General features: G+C 40.6%; 3 protein-coding genes, 1 long non-coding RNA gene and 1 other non-coding gene across 7 annotated transcripts; 3 read left to right on the plus strand and 2 right to left on the minus strand.

Annotated features, from left to right (window-relative positions):
* Positions 1 to 3,147: 3,147 nt before the first annotated feature.
* Positions 3,148 to 5,117, minus strand: LOC140771156 (uncharacterized). The gene is made up of 3 exons (XR_012106111.1): positions 4,815 to 5,117; positions 4,577 to 4,649; positions 3,148 to 3,468 (listed from the first exon to the last, which is right to left on the minus strand). It is a non-coding gene; the product is annotated as an uncharacterized lncRNA (long non-coding RNA).
* Positions 5,118 to 6,166: 1,049 nt separating this feature from the next.
* Positions 6,167 to 10,402, plus strand: LOC140769829 (E3 ubiquitin-protein ligase WAV3-like). The gene is made up of 2 exons (XM_073110712.1): positions 6,167 to 6,817; positions 8,073 to 10,402. Exons 1-2 carry the CDS (start codon positions 6,575 to 6,577, stop codon positions 9,981 to 9,983), a joined length of 2,154 nt encoding a protein of 717 aa, XP_072966813.1. The 5' UTR covers positions 6,167 to 6,574; the 3' UTR covers positions 9,984 to 10,402.
* Positions 10,403 to 11,838: 1,436 nt separating this feature from the next.
* Positions 11,839 to 19,008, plus strand: LOC140769510 (receptor-like serine/threonine-protein kinase NCRK). Of its 3 annotated transcripts, none has more exons than XM_073110230.1 (11): positions 11,839 to 12,058; positions 12,174 to 12,327; positions 13,288 to 13,425; positions 13,607 to 13,708; positions 13,831 to 13,947; positions 14,258 to 14,512; positions 15,297 to 15,538; positions 16,090 to 16,389; positions 17,256 to 17,492; positions 17,813 to 18,040; positions 18,379 to 19,008. In XM_073110230.1, exons 3-11 carry the CDS (start codon positions 13,350 to 13,352, stop codon positions 18,703 to 18,705), a joined length of 1,884 nt encoding a protein of 627 aa, XP_072966331.1. In that variant the 5' UTR covers positions 11,839 to 12,058; positions 12,174 to 12,327; positions 13,288 to 13,349; the 3' UTR covers positions 18,706 to 19,008. The 3 variants fall into 3 exon arrangements, with proteins under 3 accessions (XP_072966331.1, XP_072966323.1, XP_072966340.1); XM_073110222.1 differs by having other exon boundaries at positions 11,841 to 12,058; positions 14,249 to 14,512; positions 18,379 to 19,006; XM_073110239.1 differs by lacking the exon at positions 13,288 to 13,425 and having other exon boundaries at positions 11,841 to 12,058; positions 14,249 to 14,512; positions 18,379 to 19,006.
* Positions 19,009 to 19,287: 279 nt separating this feature from the next.
* LOC140769504 (large ribosomal subunit protein mL102 (rPPR5)) lies at positions 19,288 to 21,788 on the minus strand. The gene has a single exon (XM_073110211.1). It carries the CDS (start codon positions 21,712 to 21,714, stop codon positions 19,429 to 19,431), a length of 2,286 nt encoding a protein of 761 aa, XP_072966312.1. The 5' UTR covers positions 21,715 to 21,788; the 3' UTR covers positions 19,288 to 19,428.
* Positions 21,789 to 21,976: 188 nt separating this feature from the next.
* Positions 21,977 to 22,096, plus strand: LOC140777730 (U5 spliceosomal RNA). Its single transcript, XR_012107075.1, has one exon. It is a non-coding gene; the product is annotated as a U5 spliceosomal RNA (small nuclear RNA).
* The last annotated feature ends 3,510 nt before the right edge of the window (positions 22,097 to 25,606 follow it).

Genomic DNA, 25,606 nt, shown 5'->3' on the forward strand with positions numbered 1-25,606 from the left:
GGTTATATAGAGACGCCGAGTTGGGTTGTTGTGTGGGGGGGTTGGTTGGAGTCGATCTAGGGCGTCGAATCCAGCGCTTGGTGAGATCGGACGGGCAATGCGGTGTCCACGTGGAGGTCGTTGGATGGAGCTAGACTGGTGGGTCTGAGGAATCGAAACGCGGTTCTCGCTCGTCAAAGAGGCAGGGGGGGAGGGGGGTGGTTTGGTAAGAGGAAGGAAAGGAGGGAGGGAGGGGGGGTTGGTGGGAGAAGCTACGTCAGCAATGCAATACCTAACCCTCCATTTATTAAATATTCTTTGTTTTTTTTTGCGGGGAAGTGGTCTTGTTTAAGTAACTTTCTTATTACTTTCTCTCTCTGTCTCTCTCTCTTCGCCCTTCGCCTACCTCCGCTAGAGCATTCAACCGTAAATGTGGATGTTAAAAGGATTCGGATAAGGAAGGGAGCTCTCACTTTGATGCATGTCATCATCCTTACCCAGACGAATAATATTTATACATACAGCATAGTAAATTAATTGGGTATCAGGAAGGATCAGTGGCCATAGAAATCGATGCTCACTTGAAGTGGACTAGACTAAATGGGTGAATCACGTGTGAGGTTGGTCCTAAATTAACTAACTAAGTGGATGGAGATCATGATAATCACAACTAATTAATAATTAACAGATGGTAGCTTAACCTGGCTCTGATAATTAACTGAATAACACCCACTTACGTTAGCGTTAGGTAGACCGTGGATTCGTAGCACAAAACTAACACAACAAACCTTCTTTAGTTTAGTCCACCAGTGTCTGAGAGACCCAAATAAATAAATAAATAAAAATGGAAAGACTTAAGTGTGAACGTTTAATCCTTCCGAGGAGAACGGTGATCATAGACCAGACGTTTTACATGCAATTCTTGACCGCTCTACCGTCAGTGGTTGTTACGTACGTTGAAATAGTCAACTCCACCTGAAAGTAGCCCTTTCAAAAGAGGTGGTCTTTTCCTAACTAACAATATATATTTAATTTTTGTGACTATTAATATGAAGAGCGAAGACACGTCTCACCAACCCTGACCATGAGCTAGAGAGAGCTCGTGGCCAACAACCACGAGCGATTATATTTTAATATCAATTAATTTAATGGGCGGTCACAGGGATGCACGCATATATTCAAACTCTATTGGATCATTTCCGTTTTTTAATTAATTCCACCATAAATACTAAATTAGCTTTATAGCGTAGCTGACTGCCACCAACCACATGACATTCTACTCTGCGTGGCTCCTCAGCATCTCGTCTTACCCACGCCCATCAATTAATTAACGGCTGATATCATACGTGGCAGGTGCGAGTGACTATTAAAACTAACCCCTTGCAAAATAGCTAGCTTACTATAGATAAGGTAATTATATATACTTACTTCTTTCAACTCGGAATCCAAGTTCCAATATTGGTGGGGGAAACCCAAACTTGATATATAGCTACCTAGCTACCAATTAGCTTGTAATTAGTGGGGATAAGTTTGTCGTTGAGCTACCAATGGTACGACTGTGGCATGCATGGATCGTACTGCCATCCATGTTCCCAATGGTGCAGGTGCCTGGCATAAGGAGTAAATAATTTGCAGTCTGCATAGTGTCACACAAGTACAGACGATCAGTAATGTTAGGTGTCAGTGCATTATTCAGAAATTAGATATAGAGGAGACAAATTATGTTCCTATCTGTATATATGTATAGCCTCTTAAAATGAAAACTTCATCGATCTCTGGCACTGCTCCAATATGTTTTCATGTTTCATATTATTCACATGCATTGCAAATATGATGTGATATTTTTATGATCACCAATACAATTTACCTAGCTAAGCAAAAGTTGCACTCAGCTATCTCCATCTTGTCACGTACTCAGACAGGATTTTTCTTCATCAGCCAGCTAGCTAGCTGGATGATATAATTATCCAACCACAGGAGATCCATATCTAATTCATGCACCAAGATGGAGACGGAAACAGCGAGATAGAGAGGGGAGAGGGAGCTAGCCACTATGCCCCCAAACTGGACTAAGCGAAGAATCCATCGCGGCCAATCTTATGTAAAGCAACTTCCATCAAGAAAGGAGTCAACGAACATATATGGTAGAGAAGTTATGTGAGATTTGGAAATTGTAAAATTTTCTACCGGCCGTGTGGTTAAAATCCGTTCAAGTTTACTACGACTATGGAATTGTTTAGTATTAGTGTTAGCATAAAAGGCGAACGAGTGTTTCAACTTTCCGCCTCCTTTCCTTTGTTCTTATCGTAGTAGCTAGCCGGGGGATCTATTTCTCCACACCTACCTCACACCAAGAGGCGAGAATTAGACGGCTCCTCCTACTGGGAGTTTGGTATTCCTTGACAATTTTAGTCCCTCGACTTTAATAAGTTGGATAAGTTCCGAGCAAAGCATGTAGTGCATGTCCCTTTTAAACGGTTTAAATATCTCAGAATCACAGGCCATTTGGTTTATGCTGTGAAATTGCATGCATGTTTGAGTCATCATTTCGTGATTGGAGTAGGAATTAGGATATCAAACTTCACACTTTTGACTTGACTTGAGATGTTCCGACTTGTTTATACCATGAACAATGAAAAAAAGCAGGTGGTAATGTTGAGCCCCAACCCTCTCTAACAATTTCTAAACTCCCAAATAAATGGAAAAGACATCACAATTTCTGCTTCCAAGTTGTAAGAGTAGAATTAACATTTTGAAACTTAGGTCTTGTAGATGGGTGCTCTGGACAGTACAACGGAAGTTCTAGGTACTTTCTTCTGCCCACTAAAAATTGAAGCAAAGAAATTATCAGACTGTCTACTGGCTATAAAGAGCATTAGACACGTATAGCAAATACAAGAATATTTGTAGTTCCGTCTGCACGGAGATTTCCAAGGATCAAAACAATTAAGCAACAAAGAAACAAAGTAATTAGCTCCATCAGTCAAACAAGTCAAGCCAAATGAGGCTTACTTCAGAAATAAGTTAATGCTAAATACTTAAATAGCCCCCTGGACAACCAAAGTAAGTAAAAATTTAGGCTAAGCTCGAAAATAGTTCATTCAAGTAGCTAACAAGCTTACGAAAATCAAGCTAGGACATCCTCTCTCCATAACAAAGCCAAACTCAGACAACTTCAAAACGTTGTTCAGCTCATCTTTAATTATGGTCTGTGAAGTCATATTCATCATGTGCACATATAAAGGATAAAACATAGCAGACATACTAACCGCAACATTATGAAAACAGTATTTCAGGAAACATTCTGGTAATTCCTCTTAAGATGTCTAAAACTTGCTTAAATATTCTCATACACAATTTCAGGAAGTTAATACACCAACATCCTGGTATGCTTACTTTAAATTATTATTCTCTTTCCACTGTATCCTCTGGAAGACATTTTGTCAGACCAGAAAATTTCCATGAACCAAGAGTTTTGGCTTCAGATAGCTGTAAAAGAACCATCAATTACTGAAATGTTTATTGAAAGTTTAAGGGAGAGAGAAGAAGAAAATCATCACAAGGCATAGAAAAACCGGTACAATTAAAGCAAAGAACTGCAGCAATAGAACTACTAGCAACTCAAACTTCAGCAAGCAGCTGACTATCATGAGAAACAAACTAGAAGTACTGGAGACTGGAGAATAGTGAATCTATCTTATCCTAGAAATATAAATTTTGAACTAAGGATGGACAAACCCCACCAATTTAATGCTTACTCCTACAAATGTGCAACGCATATAATCTTTTTCAAGAGGAGAAGCACACGGTATTTTACTTTGCTCCCATCAGTGCACAATTGTGTCAAAAGAGCAGTCATTCTATCAATAGGTCACACCAATTTAGCATTCAGTACTTGTTTCTTATAGATCATTTCTGGTCAAATGGCATATGGCTTACTTGGTAATACAAGTGTAAACTTTACAGGGGACGTGGTAGAATTGCATGCTAACACTAATGTTCAGATTTCTGATATACCGCTTCCTCAAAGGACTGAAATAATTCAATCGCTATCTGTACAAATTGGCTGCCAGGTTAGCCTTTCTCAATGTTTTATATGCTACATTTATAGATGGAAAGCCGTTTGACGTTCTGAAAAAGAATCTTGGAATGCATAGTTTCTGCAAGTTATGCAGTGCAGAATAATGCTGCAATATGATAAGTCTTCCCAATGCTACTCTAATTGGAGGTCCTTTTGGAAAAGAATCGATGTCATCTTTATAAAGAGCTTTAGATATAGCTCAAATGTTAGGACTAGTTAGTAGTTACCCCGTGAAAATGGCTGCCTAGTGGGATCAATTCATCCTTTTTATTCCTTGCTCTATGCTTTTGGAAAGTCAAAGTTAAAGCTGGTTTCTTACGACTCCTATAGGTCCATCTCCTTATGAATAAGTTGGTTTTAAGAATCTAATCTTTGATACTCATCAAACTATATGAGATTCTTTAGAATTCCTGACCTTGACGGTAACTATAGGTATAACTTACTTTATATTAGATTCACAATTCCTCAAAAAGGGGAAAAAATGAGGCAATGCAAGAGAAAATAAAAATGGTTCACCTGTTATAGAACTCGGTCGTGGATCTCGATCCGTTGTAGAAGATGAACCAGAGCAGCACGAGGATCAGTATATCTACTCGAATTAAGGAAAGTCACGCATCAATCAACAGATCAATCAAATAGGATCTCCTCTACCCAATTTTACCTGAACGCCGTGCAGAAATTTGAAGGAGAGAAGATCGGTGAAGAGAAAATTAACATATACGAACGGGAAAAGAAAAAGAGATTTAAAGGATACTAAAGAGGTAGCGCTCCCACCAATCGAGCATGTAGAGTCCCATGGTAACGTTGTAGAGATGGATCTTACGGTTGATCCAATTCATCGTCTCTCTCTGTCTATCTCTCTCTCTCTCCCTCTCCTCTTCGAAGTCAAACCGTCGTCAATCCGATCAGCAAAACGAATGTGAAGAAGAGAGCGCGGCGATGACGGCGAGGAAGGAGATGTGGCTGGGAGTTCGAAGCGATCGGTCGCTCGTTCCTCAGCGTCGGCAATAGGATATGGCCCATTTGGGCACTCTTTGGACCATTAGATGGCCCAAAACTTAAGACTAAATCACCCAACCAGGGCCCTATCTTTATTACGAAAACTTCATGAGTTTGTTTAGTTGAAATAAAGCAGCTGCCTTTACAGCAAAACCTTGATCACTGCTTGAACTTTATTCTGACCGCACTATTAGCACACTTCAAATCTCATTATGTGGTTTTGAGAATATTTGGTACGGGTCCATGTGTGACCTCCAATGTCAGCATAGCTTAGTAGAAGGGGCTATATAAATGACAAGGTAAAAGGTAAAAGGATAGTAATGACTAATGAGTGAGAGTATGACAAAAAGAAAAAAAAAAAAAAAAGAAAAAAAAAAAAGAAAAGGTGGCCCATTTACTAATAAATATATAAATATTTTTTTTTTATACCTACTAATATCCTCATATTTGGGTTCCACTCACGAGAGACACTAAACAGCCTACTTCCAGCTCACTTCTGACCAGTATTTTGGCTAATTCCAGAATCAATCAATTAATTATATAAATTATAATTTGTTCCACTTGGGTATGTGGGTTCGGTGAAAGAGACCAGAGGATGGGATGCCCGTCTTTGTTTAAACTTTAATCTTGTCGCTATCTCTATCCCTCAGTCTCCCAACTTGGGCTACGTGAAAGATACCATTGATCCAATCCACTGCAAGAAGGACCAATTTCTTTAATAATTGGCGGGCCAAAGATTAGGAATTTCTTTAGAGTAGCCTGCCTTCGGGTTCGGATCTTCTCCTGAGAAGAAGAAGAAGGAAATAAAAAAATCAAACAGATTAAGAAGCATCAATGATGGATGGGTTCTTCCTTTTCTAGTCGCAGTAAGTAATGGATGGATCCATTGCCAGTGCCACTCGATTCTGTTAAGATAAATACCTGACGTTGTTATCGTTAAAATGGTAAAAGAGAGTAGTACAAATGATGGCGTTATAGTGGGTGGTACTAAATATTTTTTAAATATACCGAAAAAGTAGGGGCAATTTAGTAAAATGATTTCTTCTCCTAAGACACACTACAGAGAGTTCAGAATCAGAGTACAGTCTACTTCCTCCTCCCAATTTATTTTTTTCCGCACTTTCTCAAAAGTTGCTCCCCAAGGTCAAAACCATCACACTCTCTCCACTCCTCGGTAATGGCGGGTTGCATAAAGAAAGTAGCAAAACCACTTCCCTGGGCGACCAGTTTCCTCCTTTGACCCTTCTTCCCTTCGATCTCTCTCTCTCTCTCTCTCTCTCTCTCTCTCTCTCTCTCTCTCTCTCTCTCTCTCTCTCCTCAAAAAAGAGAAAGAAAAAAAAGAAAAGAAACCATCGCCTACCACGTTCTTGAAACCCTAGCTTCCGTATAAAGAGCTTGCCGAAGAATTGGAGTTTAGATCTCCTACGCAGTGGGAGAGGAGATGGATCGATCCTAGATCTGGAAACAGGAGATCTAGAGGTCTCCGGAACCTTAAAAATCCTAACTTGAAGAGAGATGGGAAGTCGATGGAGGAAAGCGAAGCTCTCGCTGGGATTAAACCTCTGCGTCTACGTTCCCAAAACCCTCGATGATTATTCGCCCTTGCCGTCTGATGATTCCACGGCGAGGACTCCGGATTCCGCCGTGGCTTCTCCAGCGTCGGCGGGCGCGTCTGATATCCGGGCTCTGATGCCGACGACGCCGACCCCGGCCTCGTCCGGCTTGCGCTTGTCCAAATCTGGGAGCAGATCGTCCAAGGTTTGGCCTTTTACCTTAGATCGCTTCATCATGGAATGTTTCAGTATTTTCAATTTTTTTTTTTAATAACTAGTTCGACGACTTTTGTTTGGATACTTGTGATTTGTTAAAGGGCAGAGCAGGTGTTAAGTTTTACTATTTTTGGGTGACTCTGTTAATTTCTTTTTAAATACTTTAGGTTGCATTATTTTTGCCCAGCAATCCATCGAGACGAGTTTAATGCTTGGTCCAGAAGTATGAATTGCTGCCCCTATCTTTTTCCTTTTCTTTTTGTTGATCTTTTTGCAGCTGTTATTTCAAATCATGGAATTGGACGATGCTCACTTTGTTTGTCTGGGGTCCTCTCTCCCCTCTTTCTTTTACTTCTTTTGTCGGGGTAAAGAGCACCGGTCCCTGTAAGCATTGGTTGCCATATTGCTTATTGAAAAAGGCTAACGTCCGTCTACTCTTTTTAGTACCTTAGTGGAGTCCTGAATAGGAAAGACGCTTCTTTTGATACCAATGCTGTTGCTTGTGATGCGTCCCTTACTTAATTTATAATTAGACAATACCATTCTTTCGTTTGTGATTCATCCTTTTTTGTTTTACAATTTGACCAACCCATAGAGGCACTATTATAGTCTTATAGGGATGTATTCTTGTTATAAAATTACCCGTGTTCAATATATGGAAGAACGTGTAGTTGCTTCTGATACCGAATTTTGATCTCGATCTTTTGAAGAAATCGATTTGCCAGTTTTTATCTGCAGTGAGCACTTACAGCACGTTCATATATGATCAAGACTTATGCTTTGATTGTCACTGCTATTACTATAATACGACAAGTTTTTATTAGTGAACCATTTGGGGAATTAGGTTGGAAATATATAATGTGAAGGCACCGAATTCCACCTCTTAACTGGTTGTTCATGATAGCTTTATGCGCAATAACCTAGATATCGAGCAAATTGCGGATTCATGAAGCGATTAGTTGCCTGCAATGCCTCGTAGACCATGCTCTGCTGCTTCTTATTAGTCATCGTTGGATCTTTGGTGCATACTGTATGTTATATTAATCATCGATTGCTTCGGTTAAGGTGAAACAAAATTAAAAGCTACCCAAATTCTTATCTTTTTTTATGCTTATTTCTTTTTATTTTTTCTACTAATTACATTGATTACATTCTATACTTTGTTTACAATCTGATTTTGTCACACACTGCTATGCCTATGTCCTAGCTTCCAACTGCGCTGACTTTGTTTCTAACATTGTCAGAAAACGTGTGCTATATGTTTAGCCACCATGAAACCAGGACATGGTCATGCTCTCTTCACAGCAGAATGCTCACATGTTTTCCATTTTCACTGTATTGCCTCAAATGTAAAACATGGCAACCATGTTTGCCCAGTTTGTAGGGCAAAATGGAAGGAGATCCCGTTTCAAGGTCTCCCTTCCTCCGGGTCCCCTCATGAAACCAGGGTTAACCCAGGTAATTGGCTCCAAGATGATGGTCATATGCATATCCTGCGACTACTACCACGTGCAGGCTCTTCGAATAGACTGCATCATGTAACACCCTTCTTCCACAATTCAGAGCCTAGCATTTTCAATGATGATGAACCTTTGGACAACCTGACTGAAGCAGCTGAAGATTCCCAACAGGAGTGCATGAGAACAGTAGAGATCAAGGCATACTCAGAGTTCTCAGAAATTCCTCAGTCTGCCTCTGAAGAGAACTTCACAATTCTGATCCACCTAAAGGCTCCACTTGCCAAAACATTACAGACTTCTAACAATAATTTCCACGGCAATGATGGTTCAAGAACATCTCGAGCTCCAATTGATCTCATCACTGTGCTTGATGTCAGTGGCAGCATGTCTGGTACCAAGCTTGCTCTGCTAAAGAAGGCCATGGGGTTTGTGATCCACAATCTTGGCCCCTCAGACCGGCTCTCTCTCATTGCCTTCTCGTCGACTGCTCGCCGACTCTTCCCCCTTCGTCGGATGACTGAATCTGGCCGCCAGGATGCCTTACAAGCTGTTAACTCACTGACATCGAATGGTGGAACCAACATCGCGGATGGCCTCAGGAAGGGTGCCAAAGTGATCGAAGAACGCAAGGAGAAGAACCCCATCTCCAGCATCATTCTCCTTTCTGATGGGCAAGATACATATACCATCTTTCCGACTGCTGGTGTCATGCACCAAGCACAACCAGACCACCAGTCGCTTGTCCCGTCCTCCATTCGTGGGAGCAGTGGCCATCAGGTACCGGTTCATGTATTTGGATTTGGTGCTGACCATGACTCTGTCTTGATGCATTCAATCTCAGAGGCTTCAGGAGGGACCTTCTCCTTTATTGAGGCAGAGGCTGCAATCCAGGATGCATTTGCACTGTGCATTGGTGGCCTTCTGAGTGTAGTCGTCCAACAGTTGCATGTAGAGGTAGAGTGTGTGCACCCAGGTGTGCACCTTGGTCCTATAAAATCAGGCAGCTATGTTAGCCGGGTTGCTGATAATAAGAGAAGTGGGTCTATAGCTGTTGGTGACTTGTATGCAGATGAAGAGAGGGATTTTCTTGTGGTTGTCAATGTTCCACCAGCTTCTGAAGAGACCCCATTGCTCAAAATAGGCTGTGTCTACAGAGATCCAGTGACTAACGAGGCTGTAAGGGTGGAAGACCTAGATGTACACATATCCAGGCCAGCATTTGTTGGTCTACCGATTATGTCCATTGAGGTGGACCGCCAGAAGAACCGTATCCAGACTGCGGAAACTATGGCAGAAGCAAGGGCTGCTGCGGAACGTGGTGAGCTTTCACAGGCTGTGTCCATACTCGAAGAGCGACGGAAATTGCTTTCAGAGTCTCTGTCAGGGCAGTCAGGTGACAGGTTATGCCTCGCATTGGACACTGAGCTGAGGGAGATGCAAGAGCGGATGGCTAATCAGCAAAGATATGAGGCATCAGGAAGGGCATTCGTTCTGTCAGGTTTAAGCTCCCACTCGTGGCAGAGGGCAACAACTCGTGGCAACTCGATGGACAGCGGAAGCCTCGTTCAATCCTACCAGACACCATCTATGGTTGACATGCTGCAGCGCTCCCAGACAATGAGTCTTGCTACTCAACGCCCAAATCCGCAGATAAGGCATGCGAAGTCATTTCCAGCACGACCTGAGCCGAGGTAATTGTGTTTTTTATATTATGAGAAGGGGAGTTAATTTAGTTTTTTTTTTGTTTTTTGGTACCATTAATTTTCTTCTTGAAGATTGGGGGTTATAGTGCAGAAAGACAAAAAGAGGGGGGTTGGGGGGGAGCTCGGAGGGTTATATATTGGCGGTGAGGTATATTGTTGTTTTGTATAAAGGAATAAGTTGGGGATGGTGGATAGTGAAAAGGAGTGGGAATTCAAATGGGTAAAAATTGAAGGTTATTAACTGGGTGTTTTATTTTCTCCCTTCTTTATCATACCCTCTAGTCTTTTGTTGGGTGTATGTATATAAGCGAAGGTTCAACCTTTGGAATGGGGTATACATGTGATATTTGTGGGAACAAATATGTGGCCTTTTAAGGCTCTTCTTTTGTATGAAATTTATTTCCTATGGTACTTTACTACTCTTATCTCGCTTGCCTGGTAATATTCTATGGAATGGTCGAAATGATGCCTTCGGAGTTCTTTCTTTTGGCTTTCCGAATCTGCCGAAACTTATGAACGATGGCTTTATGCTCTTTTGGTTTAATTCTTTTGCTTTTGTGCAAACGTAGATATTGCAGCTATAGAAAGAATGATTTTTATATGAAATATCCATATTATTATTATTTTTTAAAATATTTCCTTGTATAATGTCAACCCACCCTTTTCGTGTCTGTTTTATCCTGAGAGAAAGTTTATTAATTAGGTTTTCTGTAATAACAAAACAGCCTGGTTGGTGTTAATGGAACTGCTATCCGAGGGCCGTGGCGGAGGTATTAGGGCTCTGAAGCCTCTATGCTAACTGTGTATTATTTTTGTTTAACAGTGGAACCCAAGGAGCGCTAATAACTTGCCCACTAACAAGGCCTAATTAGCCTGAAAGGCCTTTGTAATGAAACAAATAAAAAGTGACGAGGATCCATGGGACACACTCATTTATCGACCCGCGAATAAGATCCAAAGCAAGCATTGATGATGTGCCACTTGGATCCTCTACTCGGTCCACCTGTTATCCCTTCTCAGTTGCTTCAGCTCCTCGAGAAAAGTGTCCATAGGCACTGTTCACAAGCGACGGACACACATCACACACACACACACACACACACACACACACACACACACACACTCTCTCTCTCTCTCTCTCCACTAATAAATCCATCACGTAATACATAAGTAATTGTAATAATAAATTCGGTCGAGTTGGAGACCGCTCCCTCGATGTCATTTCCCACCGCGCCACATAATTAATTCCCATCCATCCCCATTTTTACCTCCCTCTCTCTCTCGTTCCGTCACTCCCCAAGACCTCTACGACCATTTCCGATTAGAGAGAGTACTAGTAGCGCTACACACACCTACACTTTTCTCTTCTCTTCTCTTCTCTTCTTTACGGAGAGCTGCGAATTATTTATTCCTCCGTTGCTTTCTTTGGTCAGATTGAGATCGTCGTATCGCACGCAGGCCGGGTAAAGGTAACGGAGGCCCAGGTCTCCTCTCGAAGCCCAGTACCAGGTATCACTAAGCATCCTAGCCGTTGGTTCTGTATTCCCAGTAAGATGAACGGTTCCAAATCCTAATGCGCTACCTTGGATCTCGTGCGGTTCGAGGACGTACCAAAAAATGCTGAATCGATTTATCATTTCCCGCAAAAATAACAAATAAATCTAGAAAAAAACGAAAATAATTTTCTCTCGAATATATTTTTTTTATCGCTATTCGTCATTTATTGGTATCCCGCTCAGATGTGCCTTTAAAGCTAAGGGATCTCATCCAAATATATATATATATATATAGTTTTTTATACTTTCTTCTTCTTCTTCTTCTTCTTCTTCTTTTTTCTTTTGTCCCCGTCGCTTTTGACCCTCGTAAGAAAGTAAATATTCGAATTTCCGTCGACTATCCGTCCCCTAATAGCTTCTCTTCTCCTTCCACATGAGCTGAACTTGATATTTGGTGAGGTTTCTGTTTATCTTTTTGGTCCTTCTATTAACTGGATTGAGGTCTAGTGCAAGAATACTGTTACACTGGTGGGATGTCATTGTCGAGCTTGTTGTAGTACCTATCGGAGAGGTGAGTAGAGTATTTTTTTTTCCATTTCTTCTCGGCGATTCTAATTTAGTGTTGTCCTCCATGTCGTTGTTGCCCGCTTCAATGATTTGATTTCCTTGCTTGTCGTTGCTTGTAGCCGACAAATTCTTGGTGGATTTTGGTGGCCTCTCAAGCACTAGTATATTATAGCATCCGGGTTCCAGTATAGCAGGGCCGCACCAATGGCCGATCGGTTTTAGCGAATGCTGCATCTCGTCTAGGTTCCTCTAGCTCTGCATCATTCGAATTGGGTAATCTTCGAAACACCTAGGTTCAAGTTTCTTCTTGTTCTCCTGGTCGAATTTCCAATAGTGGGGGAACACTTGAATTTTTGTAAAGTAAAAGAAGAGATTTTTGCTTTAGTTCTGAAAAATCATCTCGACCTTATTCGTACTTTCAAATGTAGTCGACACAGTTCAACAGATTGGGAAAAGATAAGAACTTGGTTATCCCGTTGTAGATTTAATAAGGCTTGCATCAGTGCGTAGTCATCAAAATGTTGTTGGTGTATCAGTTTAAAGCCAACGTATCTGAATTCTTGTAATGGATTGTCTGTCATCATCATTATTCATTATCTTGTTGTTTGTTTTTCCTTTTATGTTGTTCAGGCAGATATACAGCTGAACTTTGTCATTGGATGGACAGGAGAATTCTTGTTCATCTATTCCTCATTTATTCTGTATGCTTTTCCTTCCAACTATTGGTAACATATCCTTTCTTGGCCATATAATAATACCATCTAGGTCAAAGACCAATTAAGAATTTTAAAGATTTGACTTTTAGGCATTAGTTGTGCTAAGCATGTATCAGAAGGTAAACTAGTTGTCGGTGGATAGCAAGATTACAAGGAATTCAGTTCCCTTGCCTTGTTTCTTTCCTGAGACTTTGTTTCCCCCATTTTAGTTAAACCTATTCTGATAAATGAAAACTGGAAAACCAAGTCTAGATGTTCTTTTGTCCTAAATGGTAAGCATTTGCTTAACTTTTCTAGCTTGGTTTCTAGAATATTCTTTCTTATGAAATCAATTGAGGTATATGCTTCTGGTTGATCTTAGAGCCCTGTAATAATTTCATTTTACTTAATGGATGAAGGCAATTGCACATTAGATAAGTTCTTCTAATTCGACAAGCATATTCTGATTACTGATAGATAATTTGTGTCAAATCTGTTTATTGCTGATTGTCTGAATCTGTTGTATTTTGCTTTCAAGGGGGCTGTCATTGAACGGAAGCTAAGGTCTCTGATGTTTCTACCTTTTTGGTTCCTGGAGTAATGCCAATGGAGCTACATTTGAAATTTATCATAACTTTCATCTGTGTGATTCTCTGTTTGGAGTTTGTCTCCTGTGGTTAGTATATAAATTTTAGTGAGTTTTGATGATGATGCCACCTATATAATTATTCTCTCCACATGCAGAACGCTGGAGCTGTCTATGAAAAGAAAATTCAGTATCAATAGTTCTTTCCCATGTCTTTTGAGTAGATACAATGCCATTTCTGATGAGACAATGTTACCTTCATTCTTTGCAGAGGAGTCTCTGAATGGACCTGATACACTAAATTGGATGTGTACATGTGCTGCTGATTCCCTAGGAGCACAGAATTGCTCTACATCCTGTCGTTGCACTCCTGGTATAGACGTGGATTATTGTCTTCAAATCTTCAATCACATGTCTTTCTTGCTAAACACAATTCTGAGCCTTGTAAAATCTCATCAGCATTGTAAGATAGCATTAGTTTGGCTTTTGTTGCAGATGCAACAGAGGGACGGGAAGGAGCATGGAATTGCTTGTGCACATCACAACAAACACCTCAAGCACCAGGAAATATTCACGATGTTAATTGTTTTACTGCCTGCAATTGCACATCTGGTAACTTCTCAAATCCTTTCAAAGCATTTTCAGTAGAATTATAGCAGACTTAGCAGTAAATAAGACTATAAATAAGAGCAAAACATAAGATATGTACTCGATAGTCCAATATACAATTCAGAGTGTCTTCTCAATAATGGAAAGCTGATAGCATGCAAAAATAAATAATTCCTTTGTGCATTGAGTGGCACATAATGGATGTTCCATAATTTGGGGTTCTTTTTTTCTGTATCTGACATGATGGCATGTGATTGTTGTATATGGTAGTACTGTTTTGATTACTAGTTCTGAACTTGTCCAGGTTCTACAGGATCATCCAAGACGGCAAAGAACCATGTCTCCAAGAAAGCGGTTGTAGTCATACTCTTACTCTGTGTTGTTCTCACCACCATTGCTTTTCTTACATCCGTTGCCTGCTACTTCTATCACAAGGACAAACTCCCTTTGCAATCACAAATTTATTCTTTTGAAAAATACACAAGCTGGACAAGTAGATCTAACTTACTCAGCCATCGATCAGCTTCATGTCCAGAGCCTCAAGCAGAAGGTTTCAATGGACTCAAAGGTGAGATGCTCATTAATTGCTAAACATCTGGTATCTATGTAAATCACCCGAGAGAAGCTACGACCTATGATAAGTTTTGATGTAGATGCTGAGTTATATACCAGAATTCCATCAATTTGTGGAGCTAGATGTAGCTAATACACTTGCATCTTTGTTATCGATCTAAATGGAGCACTGCTCCTTGCTACTACTACAGATATAAGTCTCAGATGTCTATGTGTTTTATGCACTTTACCTATGTGATGACAACAAAAACAACTATCATCCTGTAGTCCCAACTCTAAAGTATTTGGGGTTGCTGTATGGATTCCTTTTGCTTTTTTCCTGTAGGGCTACTGGATCTATGTACCTCTCCACCCTTCTGCACACTTGACATCTTGATCTCTCTGTCTTGGAACCTCCCTTGATATAGCATTTGAGAACCTGTTCCTCAACTTTAATGAAATTGTTTCAATTGCTTTTAGTCTAGCTTGGTTGAGCTGAAGGATATATACTGATGCATTGGTAATGGCTGAAGGATAAATACTGATGCATTGATAATGTATTGACTATTGGTAATTGTTAAAATGCCATGTTAAGGAAGATATGTAAACTGTCAGAGTTCTGGCTATGTACGCACAATGCACTATTCTCTGCATTTCTCTGATTGTAATATAGAATTGTAGACATAAATATAGCTAGGCAGTTGTCAAAAGAGTATGATGCATTTCTTACTAATTATTTGAATGCTTATTTTGGCATCCAAATGCTGGTTTAACTGGCTAATATCTTATTTCTGCTTCAGGATTTATATGGAGGCTTTCTCTCCTTTTCAGAAGTGAAAGAGGAACTCTACCTGGAGTAATTACACAATTTTCATATACTGAATTAGAACAAGCAGCTGACAAATTTTCAAATGCTAATCTAATAGGGGTGGGGGGAAGCAGCAATGTGTACCGTGGCCAGCTGAGTGACGGAAGAGTAGTTGCAATAAAGAAACTTAGGCCACTTGGACGGGCAGAGGCAGATTATGAATTTTTGTCTGAGGTATGCTACAGCTATATGATATATAATACATATAAGTGTACATATTTATATTTATATACTTCCTTTTGTCTTACAGATCAAGTGACTCATCGTCTCATTTTGAGAGAGTAAAATCCAATATATCTTCAGTCTAGCCTTGGGCTGAAGTACTAGTAATCTTAGCATTTTTTTATGTCCTGCAATTATAATCCACATAAATTTCTTAAATATGCATTTAGTTTTTTTTTGCCATATTAATTAGACTGCCCATAATCCCTGGATCTCTTGCAAATCTCTGGTACGTCATTGTGGCAGTGACCACTTATCCTATTCATACATTTACTGCAGACAATACTGACAAAATTACTCTATCGTTCTTTATCTCAGCAATTTTCCTTTCTAGTCAACTGCTTATCTTCTGAAAGAACAGTAAACTGGTGAAATTTTGAAGAAAGCGACTTGTAAAGAAGTTGTGGAAATTTGTATTTATAATTGTCTGGGGTTTTAATTACTAATTCAAAAATAACCTCACCCTCTTCGTATATATAAATAATGCACCTCTTCTTCTACAGATCGAATTAATATCAAGACTGAACCATTGTCACGTGGTACCTTTGATTGGATATTGCTCAGAGAACCAAGGCAGGCAATCAGATAGGCTTTTGGTCTTTGAGTACATGTCCAATGGTAATTTGAGAGAATGTCTGGATCTAAAACAAGGGAAACAACCAATGGACTGGGAAACACGTGTAAATATTGCACTAGGAGTTGCAAAGGGATTGGAATATCTACATGAAGCAGCTGCTCCTAGGATTTTGCATCGAGACATCAAATCAAGTAACATTCTTTTGGATGAAAAGTACAGAGCTAAGGTGAGCATCATGTGTATTTGAGGCTCTTAAAACTCAGTTTTACTTCATTTAATTTCCCAGTGCACATAATTCTGCTCTTACTTACAACATGGATATAGTTGTTCTTGATAATAGTGATTTTAGTGATTCTGTGAGGGTCTGGCTCCTTGGGAGCAACTGCTTGTTGATAGGACTAGGATTAACGCAACCACCTAAGTGGCTGGAGGGCCATTATGCAGTAGCTAAAGGCATGATGGTTTGCCTCATGATTCAGTCGTTGAGGTCCTTACTCTTAGGAATTGTATTGGCTATTGATGACCTTAGTTACCTATGTTACCTTGATCTGTCACTTAAATTTGGGTGTGAGCTGTAGTTGACAATAGCACAGAGCTCTACGAGCTTCAGTCCAACATTTGTATAGCTATTAAAAAACATTCTCCTTATGAACTTGAAGTCAATTGAATCATAATTATACAGTGTTGTTCTCATTCTGTTTGCCCATCATGGGAAAAGATGACATGCTTGAGTAGGGCTTGAGCTTTACCATCCACTAACTCACTACGTAACCTCTTGGACTTGAGATATGGTAAGACAGCTACATTGTCAGATAGATAGATGTGGATGACCTTATTTGTTCTTAGGACATGCACAGAAAATATATGTTCATTTTTGGCTACCAAGCTGATGTTAGGCTAGTTTGGAGAAAGTTTCAGGTCCAAGATTATCTACATATTCCAAGGCAAATAGGAAACCGCATTTCTAACTTTTTTTTTTATAACTACGATTTAGCTATCTTTTTGGTGGTGTAGCTTCTCTTTTTCTCCCAATGTAACTGATAACTAGAGCATGATAACTAATATTTTTCAATTATGTACTGTGGCATGCAGATAACTGATCTTGGTATGGCAAAATGTCTAGCAGCCGATGATCCTGCGAGTTGCTCCAGTTCTCCAGCAAGAATGTTGGGGACTTTTGGATATTTCGCACCAGAGTATGCTATTGTGGGAAAGGCTTCACAAAAATCAGATGTTTTCAGTTTTGGAGTGGTCATTCTGGAGTTGATAACTGGTCGCCAACCCATCCAGAAATCATCAAATAGAGGAGATGAGAGCCTCGTGATATGGGTAACGTATTTCAAGCATAATTTATCTTTTGAATTTCTAGAGAAGGCAAATGCAGTTCAAGGGCAATTTTCATTACATAAGGAGATATTTCGTATAACGGTTAATAGAAGTCTACCACCACCAAGAACATGAACTATGTCGTTTGGGTTACAGTATGAATGAATTTTGGAGTTCTGAAATAAAAAATGCCTCTTCAATTTATAGTAAATTGTTCCGCTAATTCTATCCAGGTTTTGACACAACTAATGATCTGAAGAGAGTGAAAGACTTCTCACTACTATCAAACTGAGTATAATATAGGGTGTGCTTAAAATTTGTAGGCTACGGCTCGATTGCGTGACAGTAAGCTAGTTGTCTCAGAATTACCTGATCCTCTTCTGAAAGGTAAGTTCCCAGAAGAAGACATGCAAATAATTGCTCATTTGGCAAGAGAATGTTTGCAGTGGGATCCAGATTCCAGACCAACCATGAGTGAAGTCGTTCAGATTCTCTCAGTTATCGCTCCTGATAAGTCTAAGAGGCAAAATTTACCTACCAGTATTTTCACGGTAAGTGTTCATCTCATTTGTCCTTCTGAGTTCTTCTTGTGGAGTATGTTTTCTGGTTCTCCTTGCTGCTAATTTTTGCCAAAGAACTCTTTCAAAAATATATGACATATTCTTAAGCGTTTGCCCTTTCTACTCCAAAGAACAGCATTTCTTCTGATGGATCTGATGGATCTGGAATTCGACAAAAAAATAATGCATTTATGGTCTCTTCAAATAAACTTTACTTCTAGTCGTTAAACTTCAACTATTTTGAAGGTTTTTGGTCGAGTAAAGGCACATGATAAAGAGCTTTTTGAACGTAATGGTGGTTATTACGTGCATTTCTTTGTTCTGTACAGAGCTCTTCACTCAGCAAAAGGGCCATTACTGACATCGAGAGAGCAGATGATTTAACTAGAAGAGATCTGAGGCAAGCAGCTTCAAAAGGATGGCATGCTCAGTTCTCATCACAAATAGAAGTTGACCATAGCTTCTGCAAAGATGCTCTGAAGAGCACTGAAACTGTTTCGCCAGCTGAGCACATGGAGAGACTGATTCTGCTGAGTTCAAATGGCGGCTGGAGTTTGCGATCCTCCGATGATGATACAGTTGACCTGACGGAACCACGGTTCGAGTCATTCACACAGGCAAATGTATTCAAGCCAGCCGCAGGAAGACTCTCTTAAAAGGGAAGATCTCAAATACAGTTTCGCCAAAAGCTGATACAAGCAGGAAAAATAGAAAAGTGGTAACCTAGCAGTAGCCTCTCCCATTTAATTGAGGCTGTGGAGAACTGGAGATTGTGTTTGCTTTTTGTACAGACTACAGAATGATCGGAAGATGTTGCCTTAATTTAATCTGAACTTTGGGACTCTTTAAAGATCTTAAAACATTTATGACTTGTAATAATAAGATCAAATGTTAGCCTTTTAGCTGAAGACTTATAGATGAAAAAGAAGCCCTCAATTTGAAGTAATTCTAGTTACAGATTATGCAGGATAAAACATGACGAAACTGAACTTTGTAAACCATACCAAACAGTAAAATTACTATCCCATCATGAGACGCAAGGGTGTACAAGTAGTCATCGTAGACCTGAATACCCGAGGAATTCTGATCACTGACTGTAACAGTTCATCAGTTCATAACAAGGTTCAACGATATTTGGGTCGTGGAGCTTCATCAACACAAGTTTAAGTTGCAAATCGACGCAAAAGAACCTTTGATCGCCGTAACAAGAACAAAATTATCACAACAGACAACATCCATAGCTTCAATAACTTCAAGCGCAACATGACCAACTGGTCATTTATGTCTCATTATCCACTACCGAATTAGACAAGAAAGAAAGAAAAAGAAGAGAAAGGGTAAAACGAGGATAGGATATAACTAACCAACTCCCAAACATTTCAGTATGCATCCTTCGCAACCAATTTGCCCTTCTTAGGAGTTAGGGGTGCCTTCCCTGCCAAAATCCTAGATAATATGTCAGCTTGCTTTGTGTTCCCTTCAGCATTAAGGCTATTGATCAAAGCATCGCAACCCTTCTTGTCCACAACACCTCCTTTTGCTTTGATCTTACAAAGTATAGAATATGCCGGCAATGTCTTCCCTTCTGTGTAGAGGGCATCGAGCACTCTGTCGTAGCTCGAAAAGCTGATATCATAGTCCTTCTCCAATCCAAAATCCACCAGATTTTGAGCCTCCATTGCCCTACCATTCTCACAGAGAGTAGCCAGCAATTTGTCAAAATCCGGGAAGCAGTCATTGTTCGTCATCAGATTAATGCGGCCCAGTGCTTCCTCCACATGACCCCTCATGAAGAGAGCTTCTAGGATCTTGTGAACAATGTCCATGTTCTCCTTCACCCCCTTCTCTATCATGCTCTTCATTACGCGACTAGCTGTTTGGACACGACCATCATCAAACAATGCCACCATCACCGACCGGAATAGAGACGAGCTTGGTATGTGGCCTTGTTCCATCATGCTATCCAATGCTGTCCTTGCGTCAGCAGGCTCTCCTTTCTTCAGGTAGCAAGTGACAAGCAATTCATAGCAATCGGCGTCGGTTGGAACCCCACGACGATTCATGATGTTCAGGATCTCCGATGCAGACTCCGGCAATCCTTCCTTTGCATGTCCACGGAACAGGTTGTTGAATGCGACCTTGTCGTCAACCCCTTTCTTCATTAACTGCCTGAAGAAAGTTTCAGCCTTCTTGGTATCACCACTGCTGGACAAATACTCGATCATCGGATTATATGCTGATGCCTCTAGAGGAGGACTCTGAGGAAGCAACATTGTCCCCTTCTCAAGAAGTTCATCAAGCATCTGCACAGCACTGTCATACTTCTTTCCCCTGCACAGGCTTTCAATTAAAACACCATACTGCATCGGATCCACCACAACATGTTTGAACTGAGCCATCTTCTTGTGCACCTCGACAGCTCCATCCAAGTCATCTGACTTGCACAGCGCAGACACCAACCTCAAGAAGACGGACTTATCCTTTGGAGTGAGCCGCCGCTCAGCCATCTCACTGAAAATCTTCTTAGCCTCCAATGTCCTCCCAACGTCATCGCAGAGCCCCGGCATCAGTGCTGCAAAAGTCTTCTCACTAAGCCGTAGTCCTTTCTGACCCATTTCGCCAAACAGCCGCAAAGCGTCTTCCACCTTCCCCTCAGAGACGTAACCTTTTATCATAATATTGTATGTTATAGAATTCGGCTCAAAACCGGACGCAGCCATTTCGTCAAACAGCTTCTCGGCGTCCTCCATCTTCTTTGCTCGAGCCCAACCATTGAGCAGAGTGTTGTAGGTAACAACGTCCGGTGCGATTCCTCTCTCCTTCATGTCGGCAAAGAAGCGGCTAGCTGACTCCATCTTAATAGAAAGGCAGAAGCCCCAGATGAGGGCGTTATAAGTGGACAGCTCCGGGGCGACACCCTCCCGGAGCATCGAATTGAACACCCTCTTGGCCATGGGTACCCGGCCACTACGGAGAATAGCCTTGAAGAACGCGTCATAAGACCTTACTGTGCGTTCGACGCCGAGCTCAGGCATGCGGCGGAAGAGCTTGACGACTTCCTGCGGAATCCCAGCGCGGCCGTAGGCGTCGAGGAGGGCGACGAGCATCGCTTCGTCGCGTTCGACGAGGCGCTTGGGCATGTCGTCGAGGACGATGCATCGAGCGTGGTTGATCATGGAGTTGCGGGTGAGAACCCCGACGATCTCACCGTAGGTGGACTGGTCGTGGCGGAATCCTGTCTTCTCAACCCACCGGAAGAAGCGGAGGGCGTGGTCGGGGTCCCGTGCGCCGCGGAGGACGCCGAGGACGAGGGATTGGTCGAAGTGTGGGGCCAAGGAGCGGATCGAGTTCTGGAGACGGGTCGTCCATGGGCGGCGGGACATCATGTAGCATATCGTCTCGTGGAGGGGCTCAGGGTCGGAGCTGCTGCGTTCGCGATGGTGAGGGCGTTTTGGTGGAGAAGGACCGGGATTGGATCCGGCGGGATCCGAGGGGGAGGTGGATTCGGATTCGGATTCGGGCGGAGAAGGGTCCGATATAGGGGTCGTGGTTGTAGTGGAAAATGCATGGAAGAGGACGGAGGTGGAGCTTGGGAGGAGTTTTAGGGTTTTGGAGGCGGAAGTGTTTGCAGAACGGGAGAAAGAAGAAGAGAGGTGGTGTGCCATTTTTCTTTTTCCTTTTCTTTAGCTCCACTATACTGCTGCTACCTTCGTCCTTCTTTAGGGGCTTTTCAAGGGTTTTTCCTGGGGTTTGCATTGTTTTAGAGTTTGGGGGCCCCCACTAAATTTAGGCCCAGAATGAGACCAGTAAGAACTAGGAATAAAGATTCATAGCCGGAAGTTTAGTGCCACATCGCTTCGTGAGAGAATAGCAATCCAAGTGGAGCGCAATATAAGGCCTGGAAGACGCAACCCGGCAGATTCACGCAGCTGCGTGGTGGGCGCAGAGCGAACTATTCTTTCGCCTTTTACTAAAGAATACCGTGCGCCCGCCACCTTAAGCAGCATACGACTATTTTTATAGAGGGCTGTTCTCTTTAGGAACGGTCCTGCAAGTCAATCAAAACACTATATGATTTTTTCTCTATAGATATAAGGGCTCTATGCCTTAAGTAGATATTTCGAAAGGTGTTTTATCTATAATTTTCTCTATTAGTATTCAGCTGGCAGAGGAGGTTAATTTTGGTTCTATTCTCTTCTTAAGTCAAATTATCTCTTCTCGCAACGCGCGTCCGCATCCTTATGTTCTGTTACAGCTCTTCCGACGAAAGAAAATAGTACCAGTCCCTGAATCATGTCACCGATCTCTGTAATGTTCTCTTCTTTTTTCTTGTGGTTCTTTTAATATAATTTCAAGTGTTATTCCCAGATAAATGCCCGTGAATAGTTGAAAGAATAGGTTTTTTTTTATATATATATAAAAAAAAAAGAAGTCTTGGGTTCATCCTTGCGACAGAACGTTTCGTTTTTTGCAGCATTTGTGCCATGATTTATTTTGCTGTTGTTCCGTTGTTTGCTTGAGATTTCCTTTGCGTCAATCCTCATTATTGGATATCTGATCTGTTCTAATAGTAGGTTTTGTTTTGTTTAGCTGTAATTAGACTGTTTCAGGTTCATAAAGAGATTTCTCAAGTACATACAGTGAATTTGCTTCTGATTGAATATTTCTTTAAAGAAGCTTTATATTGTGTTGTGTTAGCACTTTTTCCTTGTGTAACTTTCCAATCAGGTTATGTGGAGGATGACTTGAAACTGTTGATCTTGGATTCCTATTCCACTCGCATTTCTGGCAGACCTAACTATTATAGGCAATGCACTATAAAGAACTTGTAAGATAAGAACAGAGAAGAAAATAATTTATGTTAATCATCTGAAGCGAGAAGAAAGGACCTTATTCAGTGATGTGGTTGCATTCTAAATCAATTGTGTTTAAAACTGATGCACCTCTGACGGAACTCGCTTTTTGGGCATTCTTGATGAACTTAGTGAATTTGGATTTAGTGAAGCAAGGCTACAGTGTGACAGCCTGCAGAAATGCTTTGGAGTTCTGAAAAACTTGTTGAACACCCTGACGCATGGTTTACATCTTTACACATGATAGATCACAAAAAGAAGATGCAATAATAATTTTTAAGTTGCCTATTGAGCAACGACTATCTTAGGAACGTGTGGGGTTTTCAAGTTTCAAACAGGGTGGATGTGCAAATTAATGGAGTTCTGAAAGCTTGATCTTAAGTTTGTGCTGAACCGTGAGTGATGATTATGAAGCTATATGTCTTTTGGATATGGTCAGAAATGCAATTGAGGAACTGATTTGTAGGTTAACAGAGATAATATATTTTGGAAAGAAACCAATCACAGAGCACAGGGTACTTTTTATGGAATATCATATCCTCGCAAGAATGCACATTATCCATTGATCGACCATCCAACAAAAAGAAGCATTTAGAAAACAAGGTCATAAAACTTGCCTTTTTTTCATGAATAATTGGCCTCCCCAAAATGTTACATGTTTGCAAGGTGGAGGAAACATTTATAAGACCACTGATCTTCCTTTCACCTATAAGGGAAATCCTCCTCTTCTCCAAGTAGACAACCCAACATCTTAAATGACAACACAACAAGTTCTTATACTTTTGGAATGGGAAGCCCAAATAAAGCTTCTAGCATAAGAAAGACCCTATTGCACAAACTACGAACTTATAGCGAGTCAAAGACTAAGAAGTAAAAACAAAAAACCAAAAAAAAAATAGTGCAATTCCCAGTACACCCCTATGTGAGATGTACAACCTTAAATACTTAATAGCTAGCATACACTTCGATACTAGAAATGAACAGCATGAGAAAGTCAATGGAGTTTAGCAACTATATATATGTTTCCTGATCTGTTATTATGTATTGCATTTTTGCTGAATAATGGGATTGCACAGTTCTGCAAAAAAAGATTAGTGGCGAGGGTTATGTTTAAATCTTACGGTTGAATCATAGGTATGCATAGAAATGAGCTCTATCCCTTTCATGTTAAAACATTCAATGGATATATTTGGGGTCAACATATTTGTAGAGATGGCAGATCTGAGTTGTAAGAAAGAGTACTCACTAGGTAACGAAGAATCCCTGCAAATTGGATTATACTTTTTGTAATGTTTCTAAGTGATGCCATAACATACAAGAAGAAGGAGTATAGAGATTGAACATAACTGGTGGAAATACTGAATTTGAGGTGAATCAGAAACGCTTAAAACACGCCTTTCTTGTATTAGTTGCGCCAATCAATAGCGAAGTAGGCCTGAGAAATAAAATTTGATCTAGTACCACGCTCACCTGAGTATTATAATTTCTTTTTCAGGTGTTGGATGGCTCATGATTCTATTGCATCCAGTCGACATATCCAATTCCTACACCATTCTGATAATGAAGCAAGACAAGCAGATGGTGCATTTGATGATGATAGCCCCTAGAAAATTTATACTCTAGGAGCTTTTAATCCTACTTATTCTTTTCCAAACAAGTGTCTTAATTACTCCTCTTGACAAGGAGTAAAATTGGTGGAAAGTAGCTTCTGATCCTAGTACTTTTTCCATGGGAAAGAAAGCCGCCATTGGTTGGGAAGAAAGGACATGAGAGGCTTTTGCATCTTACTGCATTTTACCTCAGCAAGGGGAGGAAAGGTCACAGAGGGGTAGTAGACATATTGATCAGGAGAAAAGCTTGTATACCACAATAAAGAGAGACAAGATCAGTGTCAGATAAGACCATCAAGCAATCCAGTCTTCCACAATCTTTCAGAGGGAGCTAAGGATGCATCCAATGCCCTTGTCCTTGTAGAGGCAATAAAAAGTTGATTGAACATAGTAGTTGAGGACCAATTTGATTATGAACATTACTTTGAGAATATGTGAAAAAGCATAATAACAAGAAAGAGTTCTACTATTTCTTGTCTACCTTACAGTAGAATGATTTAATTAGATTGCAAGCTGTCGTTGCATTTTATCTTCCTTCACTTCAGGGATTAACAAGAGGAGTCATGATAGCATCCTTTTCCCCCATTATTTTCAGTGATAAAACCAAGAGCAAAAAATACCGAGGAGTTCTGTACAAAGCACTTGATGTTCACTTTAGCACCATATGACTTACTAATTTAGTAATCTTAATCCAGTGCATGGTTGAATATTATTAGGCTAATTAATATTGGACGAAAAGCTAACATTAGATGATGTTATTTGTCACCTGAGAAGTGAGTGAGTCATAAATTAGATTGACTAAATGAGTTGCCTTTATCTTTCTTTCTGGTGTGTTGAATGGACAATGTAATGTTTTGTAAATAAGCAAGCATATACAAATTTGGGGCTCGCATTGATTTTGATTCCTTTGGTATGATGATAGCATGGGGGAAAGATAAAAAAACATCGATCAGTGAAGCTGGCTGCAAAGGCCACAAACAAATATGATGATATTTCGGCTGGAAGTTGGGATAGTTAGTAATATGTATCTTTTGTTTCCTTGATTATTCTGTAGGGACTTGACCATCTTGGGGATGGTCATCATGGGTGGAGCA

Source organism: Typha angustifolia, chromosome 2 (assembly GCF_048772165.1).
Source record: "Typha angustifolia cultivar Huaian chromosome 2, ASM4877216v1, whole genome shotgun sequence".
NCBI classification, from domain to species: Eukaryota; Viridiplantae; Streptophyta; class Magnoliopsida; order Poales; family Typhaceae; genus Typha; species Typha angustifolia.

Coding starts and splice junctions, on each gene's coding strand:
- LOC140769829 (XM_073110712.1), top strand. CDS start 6,575: ATGGGAAGTCGATGGAGGAAAGCGAAGCTCTCGCTGGGATTAAACCTC. Junction 6,818..8,072: donor CTGGGAGCAGATCGTCCAAG/GTTTGGCCTTTT, acceptor TAACATTGTCAG/AAAACGTGTGCTATATGTTT.
- LOC140769504 (XM_073110211.1), bottom strand. CDS start 21,714: ATGGCACACCACCTCTCTTCTTCTTTCTCCCGTTCTGCAAACACTTCC.
- LOC140769510 (XM_073110222.1), top strand. CDS start 13,350: ATGCCAATGGAGCTACATTTGAAATTTATCATAACTTTCATCTGTGTG. Junction 13,709..13,830: donor ATCCTGTCGTTGCACTCCTG/GTATAGACGTGG, acceptor CTTTTGTTGCAG/ATGCAACAGAGGGACGGGAA. Junction 17,493..17,812: donor ATGAGAGCCTCGTGATATGG/GTAACGTATTTC, acceptor TAAAATTTGTAG/GCTACGGCTCGATTGCGTGA.